A 21,871-nucleotide genomic window follows, 5' to 3' on the forward strand; every position below is an offset into this window, starting at 1 on the left:
GGAAGAGTGCCAGGGAGGCTAGTCCTGATCTGGAACACCCCAATAAGTTTGCTAAGTTGGCAGATGAGGGGGCTGCCAGTACAGGGGTAGCACTGCTGCAGCCAGGCATGTCCTCTGAAAGCCGGAAGAGTGACTGCTCCAGTAAGGAGGGAAATAGGAGAGCAGGGCAGGCCAGACAGGTGCTGGTAGTGGGGGACTCAAATATTAGGGGAACAGATAGGGCAATCTGTCACAAAGACAGGGATCGTCGAACGGTGTGCTGCCTACCTGGCGTTCGAGTCCGACACATCGCTGATCGGGGGGACAGATTACTGGGAGGGGCTAGTGATGACCCAGCGGTCATGGTGCACATTGGCACAAATGACAAAGTTAGAGGTAGGTGGAAGGTCCTTAAAGATCGTGGTATTTTCCGAAATACTGCCTGTACCACGTGCCACGCCAGCGAGGCAACGGGAGATTAGGGAGGTTAATAAGTGGCTCAAGAATTGGTGTAGGAAGGAGGGGTTTGGGTTCCTGCAGAACTTGGCTGACTTCTCAGTTGGCTACAGGCTCTACGCTAGGGACGGACTGTACCTCAATGGGGAAGGTGCAGCTGTGCTGGGGGAGAAAATGGCTAGAAGGTTGGAGGAGTGTTTAAACTAGGAATTGGGGGGAGGGTATTCATTTTATAGGAGGGGATGATAGTGCAGACAGAGACCTGGGCACAAATAAGGAAGTTGGGGGTGGCGGTGGCATGGGGGGTGGGGTTAGAACAGTTAATAATTTAAGAAAGAATAGAGGTACAGAGAGGAACATCAAGTGCATGTATACTAATGCCAGAAGCCTCGCCAACAAAATGGATGAATTAGAACTAATGTTGTTGGAGCATAATTATGACATGGTGGGGATATCTGAAACATGGCTGGATGAGAGCCATGACTGGGCTGTTAACTTGCAGGGCTATAGCCTGTTCAGAAATGACCGTACAGATAAGCGAGGGGGTGGGGTGTGTCTATATGTAAAATCGTCCTTAAGACCCATCCTGCGTGATAATATAGGTGAATTTAATGAAAATGTAGAATCTCTGTGGGTGGAGATAAGGGGAGGGGGAAAAATAATAAATTACTTATAGGGGTTTGTTATAAATCTCCAAAAATAATGGAAGCAATGGAGAATTTCCTCGTAAAGCAAATAGATGAAGCTGCGACTCAAGGGGAAGTCATTATTATGGGGGACTTCAACTACCCTGAAATAGATTGGGGAACAGAAATCTCCAGTTCCAGAAAAGGTAATCGGTTTTTGACAACTATGAGAGACAATTACCTTTCACAACTGGTTCAGGACTCAACAAGAAGGGGGGCACTGCTAGACCTAATATTACCCAACAGGCCAGACCACATATCAAATATAAGGGTTGGGGGTCACTTGGGGAATAGTGATCACAAAATAATAAGTTTTCATGTATCCTTTAAAAAGATGTGTAATAGAGGGGTTACAAGTAGGGTTGAGCGAAACGGATCAGTCATTTTCATAAATCGGCGACTTTTAGGCAAAGTCGGGTTTCATGAAACCCGAACCGATCCTACAGTGGGATCGGCCATGCGGTACACGATCAGAGCGCCAAAGTCGCGTTTCATATGACGCTGTCACCGCCGTTTTTCATCCAATGAAGGAGGACTCAGAGTGTGGCCAGCGTGATGACATAGGTCTCGGTCCCCACCATCTTTGAGAAGGGCATGGCAGTGATTGGCTTGCTGTCTGTGGCGTCACAGGGGGTATAAAGGGGCGTGCACGCCGACCGCCATCTTACTTCTGCCGATCTGAGCATAGGGAGAGGTGTTGCTGCAGTTAGTCAGAAGCAGGGACAGAGTTAGGGAGGAAATATAAACCCCCAAACCGCTTGTGCTGGAGCGATTTTCACTGTCCCACACCACCTTTTTGTGCAGGGACAGTGGAGGTCGTATTTTAGTGCAGCAGCTGCATAGCTGTGTGCACGGTGCTGTGCAAACCAACTGCTTTTTTTAAAGCAAAATTCCTGTTGCTCCTTTCTGCACAGTTACCTATCTTGTTTATTTGTCCACATTTTTGTGTTAAGCAGTCCTTTTTATTGCTGCCATACTTGTCCTGAGCTCATTGTAGGGAGCTTATTTTTATTTTTTTTTATTTTTTTTTTAAATAATAATTCCAGCCATTTTCTGGCACGTTCATAGTGTTGTGTTATACCACTGGGCCAGAGTTGTGGTTCTGTGTCTCCCCCCCCACCCCCCCAAAAAAAGGGAGATTAAAATTCGCACACAGTGTATATTCTGCTGTATTGCTAGTGTGTCGTATATATCATGCAGCCACTTTCTGCCATGTTCATAGTTTACTGTTATACCACTGGGCCAGAGTTGTGCTTCTGTGTCTCCCCCCCAAAAAAAGGGAGATTAAAATTCGCACACAGTGTATATTCTGCTGTACTGCTAGTGTGTCGTATATATCAGGCAGCCACTTTCTGGCACGTTCATAGTTTACTGTTATACCACTGGGCCAGAGTTGTGCTTCTGTGTCCCCCCCCCAAAAAAGGGAGATTAAAATTCGCACACAGTGTATATTCTGCTGTACTGCTAGTGTGTCGTATATATCAGGCAGCCACTTTCTGCCATGTTCATAGTTTACTGTTATACCACTGGGCCAGAGTTGTGCTTCTGTGTCTCCCCCCCAAAAAAAGGGAGATTAAAATTCGCACACAGTGTATATTCTGCTGTACTGCTAGTGTGTCGTATATATCAGGCAGCCACTTTCTGGCACGTTCATAGTTTACTGTTATACCACTGGGCCAGAGTTGTGCTTCTGTGTCTCCCCCCCAAAAAGAGGGAGATTAAAATTCGCACACAGTGTATATTCTGCTGTACTGCTAGTGTGTCGTATATATCATGCAGCCACTTTCTGCCATGTTCATAGTTTACTGTTATACCACTGGGCCAGAGTTGTGCTTCTGTGTCTCCCCCCCCAAAAAAGGGAGATTAAAATTCGCACACAGTGTATATTCTGCTGTACTGCTAGTGTGTCGTATATATCAGGCAGCCACTTTCTGCCATGTTCATAGTTTACTGTTATACCACTGGGCCAGAGTTGTGCTTCTGTGTCTCCCCCCCAAAAAAAGGGAGATTAAAATTCGCACACAGTGTATATTCTGCTGTACTGCTAGTGTGTCGTATATATCATGCAGCCACTTTCTGCCATGTTCATAGTTTACTGTTATACCACTGGGCCAGAGTTGTGCTTCTGTGTCTCCCCCCCAAAAAAAGGGAGATTAAAATTCGCACACAGTGTATATTCTGCTGTACTGCTAGTGTGTCGTATATATCAGGCAGCCACTTTCCGCCACGTTCATAGTTTACTGTTATACCACTGGGCCAGAGTTGTGCTTCTGTGTCCCCCCCAAAAAAAAGGGAGATTAAAATTCGCACACAGTGTATATTCTGCTGTACTGCTAGTGTGTCGTATATATCAGGCAGCCACTTTCTGGCACGTTCATAGTTTACTGTTATACCACTGGGCCAGAGTTGTGCTTCTGTGTCTCGCCCCCCAAAAAAGGGAGATTAAAATTCGCACACAGTGTATATTCTGCTGTACTGCTAGTGTGTCGTATATATCAGGCAGCCACTTTCTGGCACGTTCATAGTTTACTGTTATACCACTGGGCCAGAGTTGTGCTTCTGTGTCTCGCCCCCAAAAAAAGGGAGATTAAAATTCGCACACAGTGTATATTCTGCTGTACTGCTAGTGTGTCGTATATATCAGGCAGCCACTTTCTGGCACGTTCATAGTTTACTGTTATACCACTGGGCCAGAGTTGTGCTTCTGTGTCTCCCCCCCAAAAAAAGGGAGATTAAAATTCGCACACAGTGTATATTCTGCTGTACTGCTAGTGTGTCGTATATATCAGGCAGCCACTTTCTGCCATGTTCATAGTTTACTGTTATACCACTGGGCCAGAGTTGTGCTTCTGTGTCTCCCCCCCAAAAAAAAGGGAGATTAAAATTCGCACACAGTGTATATTCTGCTGTACTGCTAGTGTGTCGTATATATCATGCAGCCACTTTCCGCCACGTTCATAGTTTACTGTTATACCACTGGGCCAGAGTTGTGCTTCTGTGTCTCCCCCCCAAAAAAAGGGAGATTAAAATTCGCACACAGTGTATATTCTGCTGTACTGCTAGTGTGTCGTATATATCAGGCAGCCACTTTCTGGCACGTTCATAGTTTACTGTTATACCACTGGGCCAGAGTTGTGCTTCTGTGTCTCCCCCCCAAAAAAAGGGAGATTAAAATTCGCACACAGTGTATATTCTGCTGTACTGCTAGTGTGTCGTATATATCATGCAGCCACTTTCTGCCATGTTCATAGTTTACTGTTATACCACTGGGCCAGAGTTGTGCTTCTGTGTCTCCCCCCCCAAAAAAGGGAGATTAAAATTCGCACACAGTGTATATTCTGCTGTACTGCTAGTGTGTCGTATATATCAGGCAGCCACTTTCTGCCATGTTCATAGTTTACTGTTATACCACTGGGCCAGAGTTGTGCTTCTGTGTCTCCCCCCCCAAAAAAGGGAGATTAAAATTCGCACACAGTGTATATTCTGCTGTACTGCTAGTGTGTCGTATATATCAGGCAGCCACTTTCTGCCATGTTCATAGTTTACTGTTATACCACTGGGCCAGAGTTGTGCTTCTGTGTCTCCCCCCCAAAAAAAGGGAGATTAAAATTCGCACACAGTGTATATTCTGCTGTACTGCTAGTGTGTCGTATATATCAGGCAGCCACTTTCCGCCACGTTCATAGTTTACTGTTATACCACTGGGCCAGAGTTGTGCTTCTGTGTCTCGCCCCCAAAAAAAGGGAGATTAAAATTCGCACACAGTGTATATTCTGCTGTACTGCTAGTGTGTCGTATATATCAGGCAGCCACTTTCTGGCACGTTCATAGTTTACTGTTATACCACTGGGCCAGAGTTGTGCTTCTGTGTCTCCCCCCCAAAAAAAGGGAGATTAAAATTCGCACACAGTGTATATTCTGCTGTACTGCTAGTGTGTCGTATATATCATGCAGCCACTTTCTGCCATGTTCATAGTTTACTGTTATACCACTGGGCCAGAGTTGTGCTTCTGTGTCTCGCCCCCCAAAAAAGGGAGATTAAAATTCGCACACAGTGTATATTCTGCTGTACTGCTAGTGTGTCGTATATATCAGGCAGCCACTTTCTGGCACGTTCATAGTTTACTGTTATACCACTGGGCCAGAGTTGTGCTTCTGTGTCTCGCCCCCAAAAAAAGGGAGATTAAAATTCGCACACAGTGTATATTCTGCTGTACTGCTAGTGTGTCGTATATATCAGGCAGCCACTTTCTGGCACGTTCATAGTTTACTGTTATACCACTGGGCCAGAGTTGTGCTTCTGTGTCTCCCCCCCAAAAAAAGGGAGATTAAAATTCGCACACAGTGTATATTCTGCTGTACTGCTAGTGTGTCATATATATCATGCAGCCACTTTCTGCCATGTTCATAGTTTACTGTTATACCACTGGGCCAGAGTTGTGCTTCTGTGTCTCGCCCCCCAAAAAAGGGAGATTAAAATTCGCACACAGTGTATATTCTGCTGTACTGCTAGTGTGTCGTATATATCAGGCAGCCACTTTCTGGCACGTTCATAGTTTACTGTTATACCACTGGGCCAGAGTTGTGCTTCTGTGTCTCCCCCCCAAAAAAAGGGAGATTAAAATTCGCACACAGTGTATATTCTGCTGTACTGCTAGTGTGTCGTATATATCATGCAGCCACTTTCTGCCATGTTCATAGTTTACTGTTATACCACTGGGCCAGAGTTGTGCTTCTGTGTCTCCCCCCCCAAAAAAGGGAGATTAAAATTCGCACACAGTGTATATTCTGCTGTACTGCTAGTGTGTCGTATATATCAGGCAGCCACTTTCTGCCACGTTCATAGTTTACTGTTATACCACTGGGCCAGAGTTGTGCTTCTGTGTCTCCCCCCCCAAAAAAGGGAGATTAAAATTCGCACCCAGTGTATATTCTGCTGTACTGCTAGTGTGTCGTATATATCAGGCAGCCACTTTCCGCCACGTTCATAGTTTACTGTTATACCACTGGGCCAGAGTTGTGCTTCTGTGTCTCGCCCCCCAAAAAAGGGAGATTAAAATTCGCACACAGTGTATATTCTGCTGTACTGCTAGTGTGTCGTATATATCAGGCAGCCACTTTCTGGCACGTTCATAGTTTACTGTTATACCACTGGGCCAGAGTTGTGCTTCTGTGTCTCGCCCCCAAAAAAAGGGAGATTAAAATTTGCACACAGTGTATATTCTGCTGTATTGCTAGTGTGTCATATATATCATGCAGCCACTTTCTGGCACGTTCATAGTTTACTGTTATACCACTGGGCCAGAGTTGTGCTTCTGTGTCTCCCCCCAAAAAAAAAGGGAGATTAAAATTCGCACATAGTGTATATTCCGCTGTACTGCTAGTGTGTCATATATATCAGGCAGCCACTTTCTGGCAAGCTCATAGTTTACTGTTATACCACTGGGCCAGAGTTGTGGTTCTGTGTCCCCCCCCCCCCAAAAAAAAAAGGGAGATTAAAATTCGCACACAGTGTATATTCTGCTGTACTGCTAGTGTGTCGTATATATCAGGCAGCCACTTTCTGCCACGTTCATAGTTTACTGTTATACCACTGGGCCAGAGTTGTGCTTCTGTGTCTCCCCCCCAAAAAAAGGGAGATTAAAATTCGCACACAGTGTATATTCTGCTGTACTGCTAGTGTGTCGTATATATCAGACAGCCACTTTCTGCCACGTTCATAGTTTACTGTTATACCACTGGGCCAGAGTTGTGCTTCTGTGTCTCCCCCCCAAAAAAAAGGGAGATTAAAATTCGCACACAGTGTATATTCTGCTGTACTGCTAGTGTGTCGTATATATCAGGCAGCCACTTTCTGCCACGTTCATAGTTTACTGTTATACCACTGGGCCAGAGTTGTGGTTCTGTGTCTCCCCGCCAAAAATGAGGAAGTCTGGTGGAAGAGGCCATGGGCGGGGGTTGTCAGCTGGTACTGATGGTGGTGCTGCATCTGGTGGTAGTGGCAAAAGCACAGTAGCACCTAAGGCTGGAGGTGTTGAGCCTGCGTCATCGTCTGGCTACACAAGGCCTTGAAGGTTCCCTTACCTGGGAGTAGGAAAACAGCTTTTAAAGCCGGAGCAGCAGGAAAAAGTTTTGGCTTTCCTTGCTGACTCAGCCTCTAGCTCTTTGGCCTCCTCTTCCCAAAGTTCAAAATGTCACAGCAGCCAGTCGTCAGTGGATGCTCCCGGTCAGGAACAAGACGTTTCCTTGTGTCCTTCTCCCAAACCAAAAGTGAAGGATGCGTCAGGCGACACAACAGGTTACTCCATGGAGCTCTTTACACATACCTTCCCTAGTTTAGAAAGGGAAATTGTACCCTGCCCATTACAAGAAGAATCGGATATGGAGTGCACTGATGCACAGCCACAGCTAGATTATGATGCTGTTCCATCGAGTCAGATCACTACATTGCCCTCGCAATTTGCTGAGGCAGAATCTGACCCTGATGAGACTATGGTGCCCCGTCCCGAACGCTATAGCACCTTACACGGTGACACTGAGGAAGGTGCACATGACATTGAGGAGGAGGAGGTGATAGATGACCCAGTTGTTGACCCAGATTGGCAGACATTGGGGGAAGAGGGTGGCGCTGCCACTAGCTCAGAAGCGGAGGAGGGTTATCCACAGCAGCACCAATCTACATCGCAACAGCTGTCATCTGGCAGGCGCGTATCAGGCAACTAGTCTGATTGCCATATGTGGAGTTGGGAAGGAATTTTTTTCCCCAAGGTGGAGCTTACTCCTTGCCACATGGTTTTTTTTTGCCTTCTTCTGGATCAACATGTTAGGGCATGTTAGGTTAGGCTATGGGTGAAACTAGATGGACTTATAGTCTTCCTTCAACCTTAATAACTATGTAACTATGTATGGTTAACAGACTGTGGGGGCTTCCTCCTAATCCCAATTGGTGCCCTCAGATCATGATTTTGTGGTCCTGATATTTGCAATGGCAATTCTTGACCAAATTATGGCCTTAGCGTCTGACGGCTGTAGTAACCTGTTCAGAAGTTAGAGGCATTTAGGTGCTAAAAATGAACATTGTCATTTCTGTCATGTCACTTTGCATTAATTCCTGAAAAGTACCTGAAGAGTTAATAAACTACCTGACTGAAGTTTTCAATATGTCAGGGGGTGCTGTTTTTAAAATGGTATCACTTTTGGGGGTTTCCAAATATATAGGACCCCTAAAGTCACTTCAAACATGGTTAAGTCCCTAAAAAAAATACATTTTGTAAATTTCCTTGAAAAAATGAAAAATTACTGCTACATTTTTAAACCTCCTAAAATGCTAACAAAATAATAGAACATTTTACAAATGGTGCTGATGTAAAGACGATATGAGGGAAATATTTTTTAATGTTTTGCTGTGGCATGACTATCTGGATTAAAGGGATAATCATTCAAAGTTTGAAAATTGCTAATTTTTTAACACTAGATAGTGGCCTGATTCTAACTCATTGGGTATTCTAGAATATGCATGTCCACGTAGTATATTGCACAGCCCACGTAGTATATTGCCCAGCCACATAATATATTGCCCTGCCACGTAGTATATTGCCCAGTCACGTAGTATATTGCCCAGCCATGTAGTATATTGCCCAGTCACGTAGTATATTGCCCAGTCATGTAGTATATTGCTCAGTCACGTAGTATATTGCCCAGTCACGTAGTATATTGCCCAGCGACATAGTATATTGCACAGCGACGTAGTATACAGCACAGAGCCACATAGTATACAGCACAGACACGTAATATACTGCCCAGTCACGTAGTATATTGCCCAGCCCGTGTAGTATATTGCCCAGCCACGTATATAACAGGTTAAAAAAGACTTAAAATAAAAAATAAACATACTCACCTTCTGAAGGGCCCCTTGTAGTCCTGGCGCCTGTGTGCGTTGCACGCGGCAGCTTCCGGTCCCAGGGTTGCTATGAGCGCAGGACCTGTGATGACGTCGCGGTCACATGACCATGACGTCATGGCAGGTCCTTCTCGCATAACATGCTTAGCACCGGAACCTGCCGCTTGCACTTCCGAGGACAGCGCCACATCGGAGGGTAAGAATAACGTTTTTTTTTGTAACATTAGATCTTTTTACTATTGATGCTGCTTACGCAGCATCAATAATAAAAACTTGGTCGCACAGGGTTAATAGCAGTGGCTACGGAGTGCGGTACCCGTGGCCCATTACCGCTGGCATTAACCCTGTGTGAGCGGTGAGTGGAGGGGAGTATGCGGGCGCCGGGCACTGACTGCAGGGGAGTAGGGAGGGACTAATAGGACTGTGCCCATCGCTGATTGGTCGCGGCAGCCATGAAAGGCAGCTGGCGAGACCAATCAATGACGCGGGATTTCCGTGACGGAAGTTGCCGACAGACAGAAAGACAGACGGAAGTACCCCTTAGACAATTATATATAGAGATTTTTCTCAAATTTCTGATATTTTTGATAAATAAACACAAAACATATTGACCTAAATTTACCATTATCATAAAGTATAATGTGTCAGGAAAAAACAATATCAAAATCACTGGGATATGTTGAAGCATTCCAAAGTTATTACCACATAAAGTGACACTTCAGATTTCAGAAATTTGGCTCCGTCACTAAGGGGTTAAAATTTCATTATTAAAACTGTTTTTATATTGATTAGATGTTCACTATTTTGAGAGCCCCTGAGATGCCAGAACAACATAACCCCCATAAGTGACCTCATTGTACAAACTACTCCTCTCTCAACTAATTAATCTAGGGGTGCAGTGATCATATTGACACCAGATGTGTGTCACAGAATGTTATACCATTGTGCAGAGAAAAAAATATTATGACATTTTTACCACCAAAATTTTGAGTTATCTTTCTAAGGTATTAATGCTAAATCAGTTGGCAGACACCAAGTGTCCCCACTGAACAGCTTTTAGCTATGGCCGTGGCCACATGTTAATATTGAATGGAGCTGAACAGTAAGGCTACTTTCACACTAGCGTCGTTTGGGATACGTCGCAATGCGTCGTTTTGGGGAAAATACGCATCCTGCAAAGTTGTCTGCAGGATGCGTTTTTTCCCCATAGACTAACATTAGCGACGCTTTGCGGCGCATTGCCACACGTCGCAAACGTCGAGCGACGGTTGCATTGTGTTATGGCGGACCATCTGAACAAAAAAAAACGTTGCTTGCAACGTTTTTTTGAGCATCGTGTCCGCCCCCACCTCCCCGCAACTCACAATGGGGCAGCAGATGCGTTGGAAAAATGCATCCGCTGCCCCCGTTGTGCGGCGCTTCCACAGTATGCGTCGGTACGCCATTAAACACTGAAAGAAGCTGCGCTGTTCAGTTACCATTAAAGCACTACTCCAGTGTTTTCTTTATTTTTCAACGCTGGAGTGGTACTTCTAACCTAAGGTCCCTGCCCTTTCTCTTAGGGCTCTCTCACACAAGCAAATAACAATGCCATCTGATGTTTTATTGGATATCACTCAGCCCAGTGTTATATTATGCCAGTTCGTCATTAGAAAACAATTGCAGAATGCTGCAAGTGTATCCATTAGTTATCGACTCACGCGCACCCATTCAAGTCTATGAGTTTGTGTGAAACATAGCACTACACTCAGTTGTCATTGTATCGTGCGAGAGCATCTGATCACACTGACTCTCTTGACAGATTTTGATCCGAGTGATATTAGCATAGAGACAATCGACGACCATGTGACCCCAGCCTTATACTCACTCGCTGGCATCTTCTTTTTTGGCACCCCTCCATTCCCACAGCAACATCTTGTTACTGCATCTTCTGACTGGCCGGTAGTCAGCGTTAACGGTCACAAGTGCTCAGTGCAAGTGTATGAGAGCCAGAGCGAGTCTTTCATAGAGTTGTATTGAAAAGTGACCTCCAGCTCGCTCAAGCAAAGTGTCGGTGATGGAAGGTGAAGATGGTGGCAAGTGAGTATAAGACTGTGCACACGTTGCGGATTTGCCTCTGGAATTTTTCGTGCGGATTCTGCATCTCTTGGCAGAAAACACAGGTGCAGATTTGATGCGTTTTTTATGCGGATTTACTGCGGATTTTGTGCGGATTTCATGCGTTTTTACACCTTCAGATTTCTATAATGGAAACAAAAACACTGCAGATCCACACAAATGACATGCTCCTTCTTTTAACCCCTTAATTCCTTATGACGTACTATCCCGTCAAGGTGACCTGGGACTTAATTCCCAGTGACGGGATAGTACGTCATATGCGATCGGCCGCGCGCACAGGGGGAGAGCGGACGATCGCGGCCGGGTGTCAGCTGCCTATCGCAGTTGACATCCGGCACTATGTGCCAGGAGCGGTCTCGGACCGTTCCCGGCACATTAACCCCCGGCACACCGCGATCAAACATGATCGCAGTGTTCTGGAGGCATAGGGAAGCATCGCGCAGGGAGGGGGGCTCCCTGCGTGCTTCCCTGAGACGATCGGTACAAGGCGATGTGTGCTCACCTTGTATCGAGCGTCTCCTCCCTGCAGGCCTCAGATCCAAAATGGCCACGGGGCTACTTCCGAGGCCTGCAGGGACTACTTCTGGGTCCAGAGCAGGCGCTGGTAACCAAGGAGCAGGGCATGCCAGATCGCTGATCTGACACAGTGCTCTGCAAAGTGTCAGATCAGCGCGATCTGTCACTATACAGTGATGTTCCCCCTGGGACAAACTAAAAAAGTAAAAAAAATTTTTTTAGATGTGTAAAAAAATAAAAATAGGTGCCACTAGAGTTCTAGTCCTTTTCCTCTCTGAAGAGACAATTTGCATTAAAAAATTAAAAAAAATTCCTAAATAAAAAAAATATATATATTGTTCCCATAAATACCTTTCTTTATCTAAATTAATAAAAAAAACAATAAAAGTACACATATTTAGTATCGCCACGTCCGTAACGACCCAACCTATAAAACTGTCCCACTAGTTAACCCCTTCAGTGAACACCGTAAAAAAAAAAAAAAAAAAAACGAGGCAAAAAACAACGCTTTATCATACTGCTGAACAACAAGCGGAATAACACGCAATCAAAAAGACGGATATAAATAACCATGGTACCGCTGAAAACGTCATCTTGTCCTGCAAAAAGCGAGCTGCCAAACTGCATCATCAGCGAAAAAATAAAAAAGTTACAGTCGTCAGAATAATGCGATGGAAAAATAATTATTTTTTCTATAAAATAGTTTTTATCGTATAAAAAGCGCCAAAACATAAAAAAATTATGTAAATGAGGTATCACTGTAATCGTACTGACCCAAAGAATAAAACTGCTTTATCCATTTTACCAAACATGGAACGGTATAAACGCCCCCCCAAAAGAAATTCATGAATAGCTGGTTTTTGGTCATTCTGCCTCACAAAAATCAGAATAAAAAGCGATCAAAAAATGTCACGTGCCCGAAAATGATACCAATAAAAACGTCAACTTGTCCCGTAAAAAACAAGACCTCACATGACTCTGTGGACCAAAATATGGAAAAATTATAGGTCTCAAAATGTGGTAACGCAAAAAATATTTTTTGCAATAAAAAGCAATAAAAATTCGCTAGAAAACCCGCTATAAAAGTAAATCAAACCCCCTTTCATCACCCCCTTAGTTAGAAAAAATAAAAAAATAAAAAAATGTATTTATTTCCATTTTCCCATTAGGGTTAGGGCTAGGGTTAGGGTTGGGGCTAGGGTTGGGGTTAGGGTTGAGGCTAGGGTTGGGGCGAGGATTAGGGTTAGGGTTGGTGCTAGGGTTGGGGTTAGGCTTTGGGCTAGAGTTATGGTTGGGGCTAGAGTTAGGGCTACAGTTAGGGTTGGGGCTAAATTTAGGGTTCGGGTTGGGGCTAAAGTTAGAGTTAGGGTTGGGGCTAAAGTTGGGGTTAGGGTTGGGGCTAAAGCTAGGGTTGGGGCTAAAGTTAGGGTTGGGGCTAAAGTAAGAGTTAGGGTTGGGCTAAAGTTATGTTTAGGGTTGGGGCTAAAGTTAGAGTTGGGGCTAAAGTTAGAGTTAGGGTTGGGGCTAAAGTTAGGGTTGGGGCTTATGTTAGGGTTGGGGCTAAAGTTAGGGTTTGGATTACATTTACAGTTGGGATTAGGGTTAGGGGTGTGTCAGGGTTAGGGGTGTGGTTAGGGTTATGGTTGGCATTAGGGTTAGGGGTGTGTTTGGGATAGGGTTTCAGTTAGAATTGGGGGTTTCCACTATTTAGGCACATCAGGGCTCTCCAAACGCGACATGGCGTCCGATCTCAATTCCATCCATTTCTGCGTTGAAAAAGTAAAACAGTGGTCCTTCCCTTCCGAACTCTCCCGTGGGCCCAAACAGGGGTTTACCCCAACATATAGGGTATCAGCATACTCAGGACAAATTGGACAACAACTTTTGGGGGCTAAAAAAACATTTTTGTAGGAAAAAAAATAATTTTTATTTTCACGACTCTGCGTTATAAACTGTAGTGAAACACTTGGGGGTTCAAAGCTGTCAAAACACATCTAGATAAGTTCCTTGGGGGGTCTAGTTTCCAAAATCGTGTCACTTCTGGGGGGTTTCTACTGTTTAGGTGCATCAGAGGCTTTGCAAATGCAACGTGACGCCTGAAGACCAATCCATCTAAGTCTGCATTCCAAATGGCGCTCCTTCCCTTCCGAGCTCTGCCATGGGCACAAACGGTGGTTCCCCCCCACATATGGGGTATCAGCATACTCAGGACAAATTGGATAACAACTTTTGGGGTCGAATTTCTCCTGTTACCCTTGGGAAAATACAAAACTGGGGGCTAAAAATAATTTTTGTGAAATTTTTTTTATTTTTTATTTTCACAGCTCTGCACTATAAACTGTAGTGAAACACTTGGGGGTTCAAATCTGTCAAAACACAACTAGATAAGTTCCTTAGGGGGTCTACTTTCCAAAATGGTGTCACTTGTGGGGGGTTTCAATGTTTAGGCCCTTCGGGGGGTCTCCAAACGTGACATGGTGTCCCATCTCAATTCCAGTCAATTTTGTATTGAAAAGTCAAACAGCGCTCTTTCCCTTCCGAGCTCTGCCGTGCGCCCAAACAGTGGTTTACCCCCACATGTGGGGTATCGGCATACTCAGTACAAATGGCACAAAAACTTTTGGGGTCCAATTTCTTCTCTTACCCTTGGGAAAATAAAAAATTGGGGGCGAAAATATCATATTTGTGAAAAAATATGATTTTTTATTTTTACGGCTCTGCATTATAAACTTCTGTGAAGCACTTGGTGGGTTAAAGTGCTCACCACACATCTAGATAAGTTCCTTAGGGGGTCTACTTTCTAAAATGGTGTCACTTGTGGGGGGTTTCAATGTTTAGGCACATCAGGGGCTCTCCAAATGTGACATGGCGTCCCATCTCAATTCCAGTCAATTTTGCATTGAAAAGTCAAACGGCGCCCCTTCCCTTCCGAGGTCTGCCATGCGCCCAAACAGTGGTTTACCCCCACATGTGGGGTATCGGCATACTCAGAACAAATGGCACAACAACTTTTGGGGTCCAATTTCTTCTCTTACCCTTGGGAAAATAAAACAAATTGGAGCTGAAATAATTTTTTTGTGAAAAAAAGTTAAATGTTAATTTTTTTTAAACGTTCAAAAATTTCCTGTAAAACACCTGAAGGGTTAATAAACTTCTTGAATGTGGTTTTGAGCACCTTGAGGGGTGCAGTTTTTAGAATGTTGTCACACTTGGTTATTTTCTATCATATAGACCCCTCAAAATGACTTCAAATGTGATGTGGTCCCTAAAAAATATTGGTGTTGTAAAAATGAGAAATTGCTGGTCAACTTTTAACCCTTATAACTCCCTGACAAAAATTTTTTTGGGGTTCCGAAATTGTGCTGATGTAAAGTAGACATGTGGGAAATGTTACCTATTAATTATTTTACATGACATATCTCTGTGATTTAAGGGCATAAAAATTCAAAGTTGGAAAATTGCAAAATTTTCAAAATTTTCGCCAAATTTCCGTTTGTTTCACAAATAAACGCAAGTTATATCGAAGAAATTTTACCACTATCATGAAGTACAATGTATCACGAGAAAAAAATGTCAGAATCGCCAAGATCCGTTGAAGCGATCCAGAGTTATAACCTCATAAAGGGACAGTGGTCAGAATTGTAAAAATTGGCCCGGTCATTAACGTGCAAACCACCCTTGGGGCTTAAGGGGTTAATCCACAGCACTTTCTGTGCAGAATTTACGCACCATTAGCACAGCATTTTTTTTGCATTGATTTACATTGTACTGTAAATCACTTGTGGAGCTGCAGAGTTTCTGCGCGGAAAAAAATGCTGCGGCTCCATGGTAAATCCGCAACGTGTGCACATAGCCTAATGCTCAAACATCTTAGATTGGAAGCTCCCAACCAGTGCTGCAATTAAAAATAAATACGAGAGTGGTACTTTAATCTAAGGATAGGTGGTCATAAATATTAATGCCTAGACAACCCCTTTAAGTATTGCAAAGTCTGCTTGTTCATTTTTTGCAGTGTTTTTTTGTGTCATGTTCTACGTATGTATGCATGTTGTTTCCATTGACTTTTCTAGAGGAGTTCAAAATCACCTATAAATACTGTATCAGTCTATAAAATGTCCCAACATAAAAATGAAATCCATGTAAAAAATATTAATAAAAACCATTTGTGACGCTGAAAAAGGTGTCTGTAAAGAGCCCTGAATTATTTAAAGAATGTGTGCATCCACATCTCTGTATTAAAAATGTTTACATGATCTGTATTTTTACAAAGAGACGTTTGAAATATATTTTTGCTACCAATTACCATTTCCATATTTATTACTGTTTTTTTGTTTTGTTTATTTGTTTGTATATCAACTACTGGTGAAACACAAACACTAACTGAATAAATAACTAACGTTAATTCTTGGCAAAATGCACGTGTGCTGGCTACAGTTAGCTTAATCAGAATAGGGGACCCATAAATGTTTCACATCAAGACCACGTGCTTCACCTCTGTCTGGCAATTTGTTTATGCTGCATGATTTCTATCGGGCACAAATTCATGCACATATGAGCAGCCATGTGTCTGTTTTTTGTCAGTCACTATACATTATCAATTCAACATGAATTTTTGTGCTCTTATCTGCAGGTACAAATATGACCAATACAGATGACTTTATTCCATGGACTAGATTCTGCAAGGTAAAATAAAAGCAATGTCCAGTATAACATAGTTTACATAAATACTTACTATGCTTGCATTTTGTAAAGATTAATGTGTTATTTTCTTAGTAAGAAATGTATTACTTCCGGAATACTCATAGACTATAAAAATCTGGGCATGCTACTTTCTACTCTTGGTGACATTTTAAAATTTCTCTATATCACTGTATAGTGGAGCAGTTGTGCAGCTGCAGCAGCAGGGAGCCGGTTGTCAGACACAGCCGGACTCCATAAAGAAGAACCTAAAGGCATGAACTGGAATATAAGTTGGTGTGCATGCAACATGTAGGCGCAAGTGATGAGCGAGTGTGCTTGTTACTTGAGTTTTCCGAGCATGCGCGGGTGTACTCCAAGTATTTTAGGCGTGCTCGTAGATTATGTTTGTGTCGCCACAGCTGCATGATTTGTAACGAGCACACTCGCTCATCAGTAGTAGGTGCATGTTCACACAGGCCACTAAACAGACAAAATCAAAGACAGAAACAAAATAAACAAACATCCTGCGTTTTTTTTTTGTCAAAATTATGTTAACTAAGAATATTATATTATTTTGATGCAATATTGCTATTTAGTGCAGGATGTTTGTGTAAGGTGCCCAAAAGAAGTAGTCGTGGGCGAGTTGTTGATCCCACTTGCTCTTGACCTCTACAGACAACACGTGTCCCCGTCCGGTTGCTGCAGTGTGTGGAGTACATCACACTTACTTCTGGCCAGCAGGCTTCTATTGTCTCCAGGTTTTCCTCTTCTGGAACCTTGGCAGCAGTCAGTCTAGGGGAAATAATCAAACTTTTAGGCTATGTGCACACGTCAGGATTTCTGGCAGAAATTTTCCTGACAAAAACCTGACAATTCTGCCAGAAATCCGCATGCGTTTTTTTTGCGTTCTTTGCACGTTTTTGATGCGTTTTTTCTTGCGTTTTTCCAAATGCATAAAATAACCGGAAAAACGTGAAAAAATGCAAAATTAATGAACATGCTGCTTTTTTTACCGCGATGCATTTTTTCACGGAAAAAAACGCATCATGTGCACAAAAATTGCAGAATGCATTCTAAATGATAGGATGCATATGTCTGCAGTTTCTAATGCGGTTTTATCACGTTTTTATTGCAAAAAAAATGTGAAAAAACCTGAATGTGTGCACATACCCTTACTTAACAACTGGCAGACTTTGCAAACAGGCATACAAGATAAGACCCCACAGGTTGTCGTCTTTTCCACATGTGTAGGACACAACTTCAGCCCTGTTTCTCAGTATAAGTAGAGGGTCCTCCTTGCTATCTTCTCTATCACGAGGAATTCTTCTCTTCCACTAGCAGTGCATATGGATTGCAATACCTTGCGCCCCATGTAGTCTGAGTCCATTTTTCACTGTAGCCTCACAAGCGCTGTGCACTCAAAGCCCCGCCATCCATTTTGAGGTTCCGCCAGGCCGGTAGATGGAATCACACGGAAGGGTATTTTTGGCAATCCACTGGCAGGGGCGGATACTGACAGCTTGGGGCCCCTGTGCAAGAAATGTGTCTGGTCCCCCCTCCATTTATGGCGACAAAGTTATAATATATATATTTATATAGCCACACACATATATGTCTATATCTTACATAGTCTCCTTTAGTATGTATATTGCTGTCCCTTATTACACAGTGCCCTTTCTTGTTATTTACAGCTCTGTCCCTTGCATATCGGATTATATAGAGCCCTGTTTTTATTACATATTGTCCTCTTTTCTAAGATTAATAATGCAGTGACATCTGATGGAGTAGTGGAAAGCTTCTTTTCTAATGGAGGAGCAGATGGACTGATCGTCTGGTCACCGGCTGCTCCATCAGCAGTAATTTTATATCTAACAATAGAAGGGACTATGTAATAAAAGAGAGCGCTGTGAATAACAAAAATAACAAGAATACGCTATGTAAGAGACAGCACTGTACATAACAACAGAGTACACTATATACTAAAGGACTGTGCTATACATAATAAGTGAGTACTCTGTATAATAAGGGACTGTGCTATACATAATAAGTGAGTACACTATATACTTAAAGACTGTGCTGTACATAATAACTGAATACAATATATACTAAGGCAGGGCCGGCTCCAGGTTTTCGAGGGCCCCGGGCAAAAGAGTCTCAGTGGGCCCCCCCCTTTAACACATACCCCGATTTATGATGCACAGATACGGCAGAGAAATGTATAGTACAATGCCAGATTTCACTTCTTACATGAGTGACAGCTATTGTAGATTCTGCAGTGTATATATACAGGAGGAAAGGTGCTGTGCAGTGTATATATACAGGAGAGGTGCTTTTCTGTTCTGAGTTTTTCTATGAAACAAAGACTTTTCTACATAAACAACGTTGTTTGGTTTTGCGGCCCCAACAGATCTGTGCTACAAAGTAACAGGCAGCTCGGGCTTTAATGAGGGACCTGATGCTGAATCCTTTCCACAAACCCTAATGACCCAATTAGTGCCCCGCTATTGGAAGCTCATTAAATGCCTCCCTGTCCCGAGCAGTCATGTACAGTATGGGGTGATCCTGCAGCCCACCCCCTGACTGCTCCATACGATACACTGCCCTCTGTCGCGCTCACTATTATCCTGTGCATTTCTCCTTCATCGTTACCCCATGTTACACTTGTCATCACCCACTACAGAGTAGCAGGGCAGCCAATGTCACCCCCTCCCGGACCCTAATGGCAGCAGGAAATGTCTGCTCCTCTATTGGGTTGGAACCTGATTTAATCAAGGAATAATGTGGATTTGTTGCCGGTGGCTGCAGGGGAAGGGTTAAGTGATGCCATGTCCTTGGTGGGAGCAGTGGCAGCTGCTGGGACCTGGACAGAGACAACCAATGTTGCTGTGACTGCACAGTGTGATATGGAGGAGAGAAGCTGAGACTCCGGAGCAGAAATCACCCACATGCCAGCACTGGGCAGAGTCCCTCCAGTCACCAGCCTGGGGCCACGGGGCCCCAACGTACAGCCCACAGCTCAGTTTTATCCATGGCAGCAGCTCCCCTTCCTCCTGGCATCTGGTTAACCCCATTTATGCGGGTCGGATTGTTATCTTTAATGTTCAGCAATAACCTTCATACAGATGGGAAGGGGTTAAGCTTCTTCCTACCCCACTGGTGCAGGTTTGGTGCAGCATGCATGTATTCTGGGTGAGCTGGGCAGCTACAGGCTGCACCCCACCAGCTGCTCCTCCAGACATCACCCACACTTTTAGGCAGCGGAGACAGACAGCAGCAGACTGAGCCACAACTGCAACCACTGCTGGATACCTTTGCACTCACTCAGGCACTAGTAGGACGGAGCTCCTCGGAATCTGCCTGATAAACTTCAGCACTGTCTGCAGCCACCCAGGGGGGAGAGCAGAGAACTTGCTCTCTCCGCCCACAATGTCACACCGGCTGCCTTCTGTTAACCCCTATGTGTGCCTGCCTGGCTGCACTGACTGAGTGAGAAGATGCTTGTGTCAGAGCTGGCACATAGGGGTTAAGAGAACGCAGCCAGCAGTGACTTTGTGGGGGGAGAGAGCATGTTATCTCCTGCTCTGCTCTCCCAGCTGTATCTATGACAGCATGAGTGGGCCCCCCCCCCCCTCTCCCCAGGGCCCCGGCATTTGCCCGCTGTGCCGGGTGCTGACGCCGGCCCTGTACTAAGGGACTGTTCTATACATAATAAGTGAGTATACTATATACCAAGAGACTGTGCTATACATGATAAGGGAGTACACTCTATACTAAGAGACTGTTCTATATATAATAAGGCTACATTACTGTATCTGTGTCCAGTGTCGTTGTGTTGCCCGCTTTTACAGACGCATTGAGCATGTGCTATTGTGATCCTCAAAATTGGATAAGAATAAAACATTCTCTGACTCTCACAGATCTTATTCTCAGATCCGTGATTTTCACGGATGTGTGAGTGGACCTATAAAACTCCACGAGTCCGTGTGCCATCCAATAAAAAAATCTGGACGCACACGGACATTTCACACAAATGTGAGAATGTTGAATAAGAGATTTTACCGATAACATCATGACAAGTCACACAGTGCAGATACAGAATAATATTTACATCGGTAACTTACCGCTCACTTCTTGTCTAATTAGAGCCATTTTCTGCTGTTTCTTCTCCATCTGGACAGACCTTCATGTCGACATCTCCCAACCACGACACGTCTTGTCACGATGATCTTCCCAGCCCTGAAAATAACAAGGTTACATATATTGTATACATACATGTGTCTCCCTCCCTGAATAACAAATATGTCCTCCAGGGCCGGATTTAAGAGGTTATTGGCCCGGGGCCCATTTTGGAGGGAGGCCCATTTTTCAAGGTGCTCCAATATGTAATGCAAAAAACAGAAAATGAAACAAATGCAAGTTTATTTCCAAAAATCATTTACGCAGAGTAATTTAAGTAAAATCATTCATTTTTTACAATCCGGGCACTTTCCTTGATTTGTGTACTGCAAAATCACTAATGATGTCACTAAAGTCCAATACACACAGTAGATCTGACCTTGTCAACCCTTGAAGTCCTGAAAGGGAGTTAAAGATTAAAATATGTACATACAGTTAGGGCCAGAAATATTTGGACAGTGACACAATTTTCGCGAGTTGGGCTCTGCATGCCACCACATTGGATTTGAAATGAAACCTCTACAACAGAATTCAAGTGCAGATTGTAACGTTTAATTTGAAGGGTTGAACAAAAATATCTGATAGAAAATGTAGGAATTGTACACATTTCTTTACAAACACTCCACATTTTAGGAGGTCAAAAGTAATTGGACAAATAAACATAACCCAAACAAAATATTTTTATTTTCAATATTTTGTTGCAAATTCTTTGGAGGCAATCACTGCCTTAAGTCTGGAACCCATGGACATCACCAAACGCTGGGTTTCCTCCTTCTTAATGCTTTGCCAGGCCTTTACAGCCGCAGCCTTCAGGTCTTGCTTGTTTGTGGGTCTTTCCGTCTTAAGTCTGGATTTGAGCAAGTGAAATGCATGCTCAATTGGGTTTAGATCTGGAGATTGACTTGGCCATTGCAGAATGTTCCACTTTTTGGCACTCATGAACTCCTGGCTAGCTTTGGCTGTATGCTTGGGGTCATTGTCCATCTGTACTATGAAGCGCCGTCCAATCAACTTTGCAGCATTTGGCTGAATCTGGGCTGAAAGTATATCCCGGTACACTTCAGAATTCATCCGGCTACTCTTGTCTGCTCTTATGTCATTAATAAACACAACTGACCCAGTGCCATTGAAAGCCATGCATGCCCATGCCATCACGTTGCCTCCACCATGTTTTACAGAGGATGTGGTGTGCCTTGGATCATGTGCCGTTCCCTTTCTTCTCCAAACTTTTTTCTTCCCATCATTCTGGTACAGGTTGATCTTTGTCTCATCTGTCCATAGAATACTTTTCCAGAACTGAGCTGGCTTCTTGAGATGTTTTTCTGCAAATTTAACTCTGGCCTGTCTATTTTTGGTATTG

The 21,871-nt window shown here is 43.8% G+C and overlaps 1 protein-coding gene across 5 annotated transcripts in view; it reads left to right on the forward strand.

The window, feature by feature from the left end:
- STAT1 (signal transducer and activator of transcription 1) overlaps positions 1-21,871 on the forward strand; it is a 1,428,390-nt gene that overhangs the window by 1,141,301 nt on the left and 265,218 nt on the right. For all 5 annotated transcript variants that reach the window (XM_069733810.1, XM_069733808.1, XM_069733811.1 and 2 more), the window contains one exon: positions 16,286-16,338. In XM_069733810.1, coding sequence (XP_069589911.1) covers positions 16,286-16,338 — 53 coding nt within the window. The remainder of the gene's footprint in view (positions 1-16,285; positions 16,339-21,871) is intronic.

Source organism: Ranitomeya imitator, chromosome 7, assembly GCF_032444005.1.
Source record: "Ranitomeya imitator isolate aRanImi1 chromosome 7, aRanImi1.pri, whole genome shotgun sequence".
Taxonomy (NCBI): Eukaryota; Metazoa; Chordata; class Amphibia; order Anura; family Dendrobatidae; genus Ranitomeya; species Ranitomeya imitator.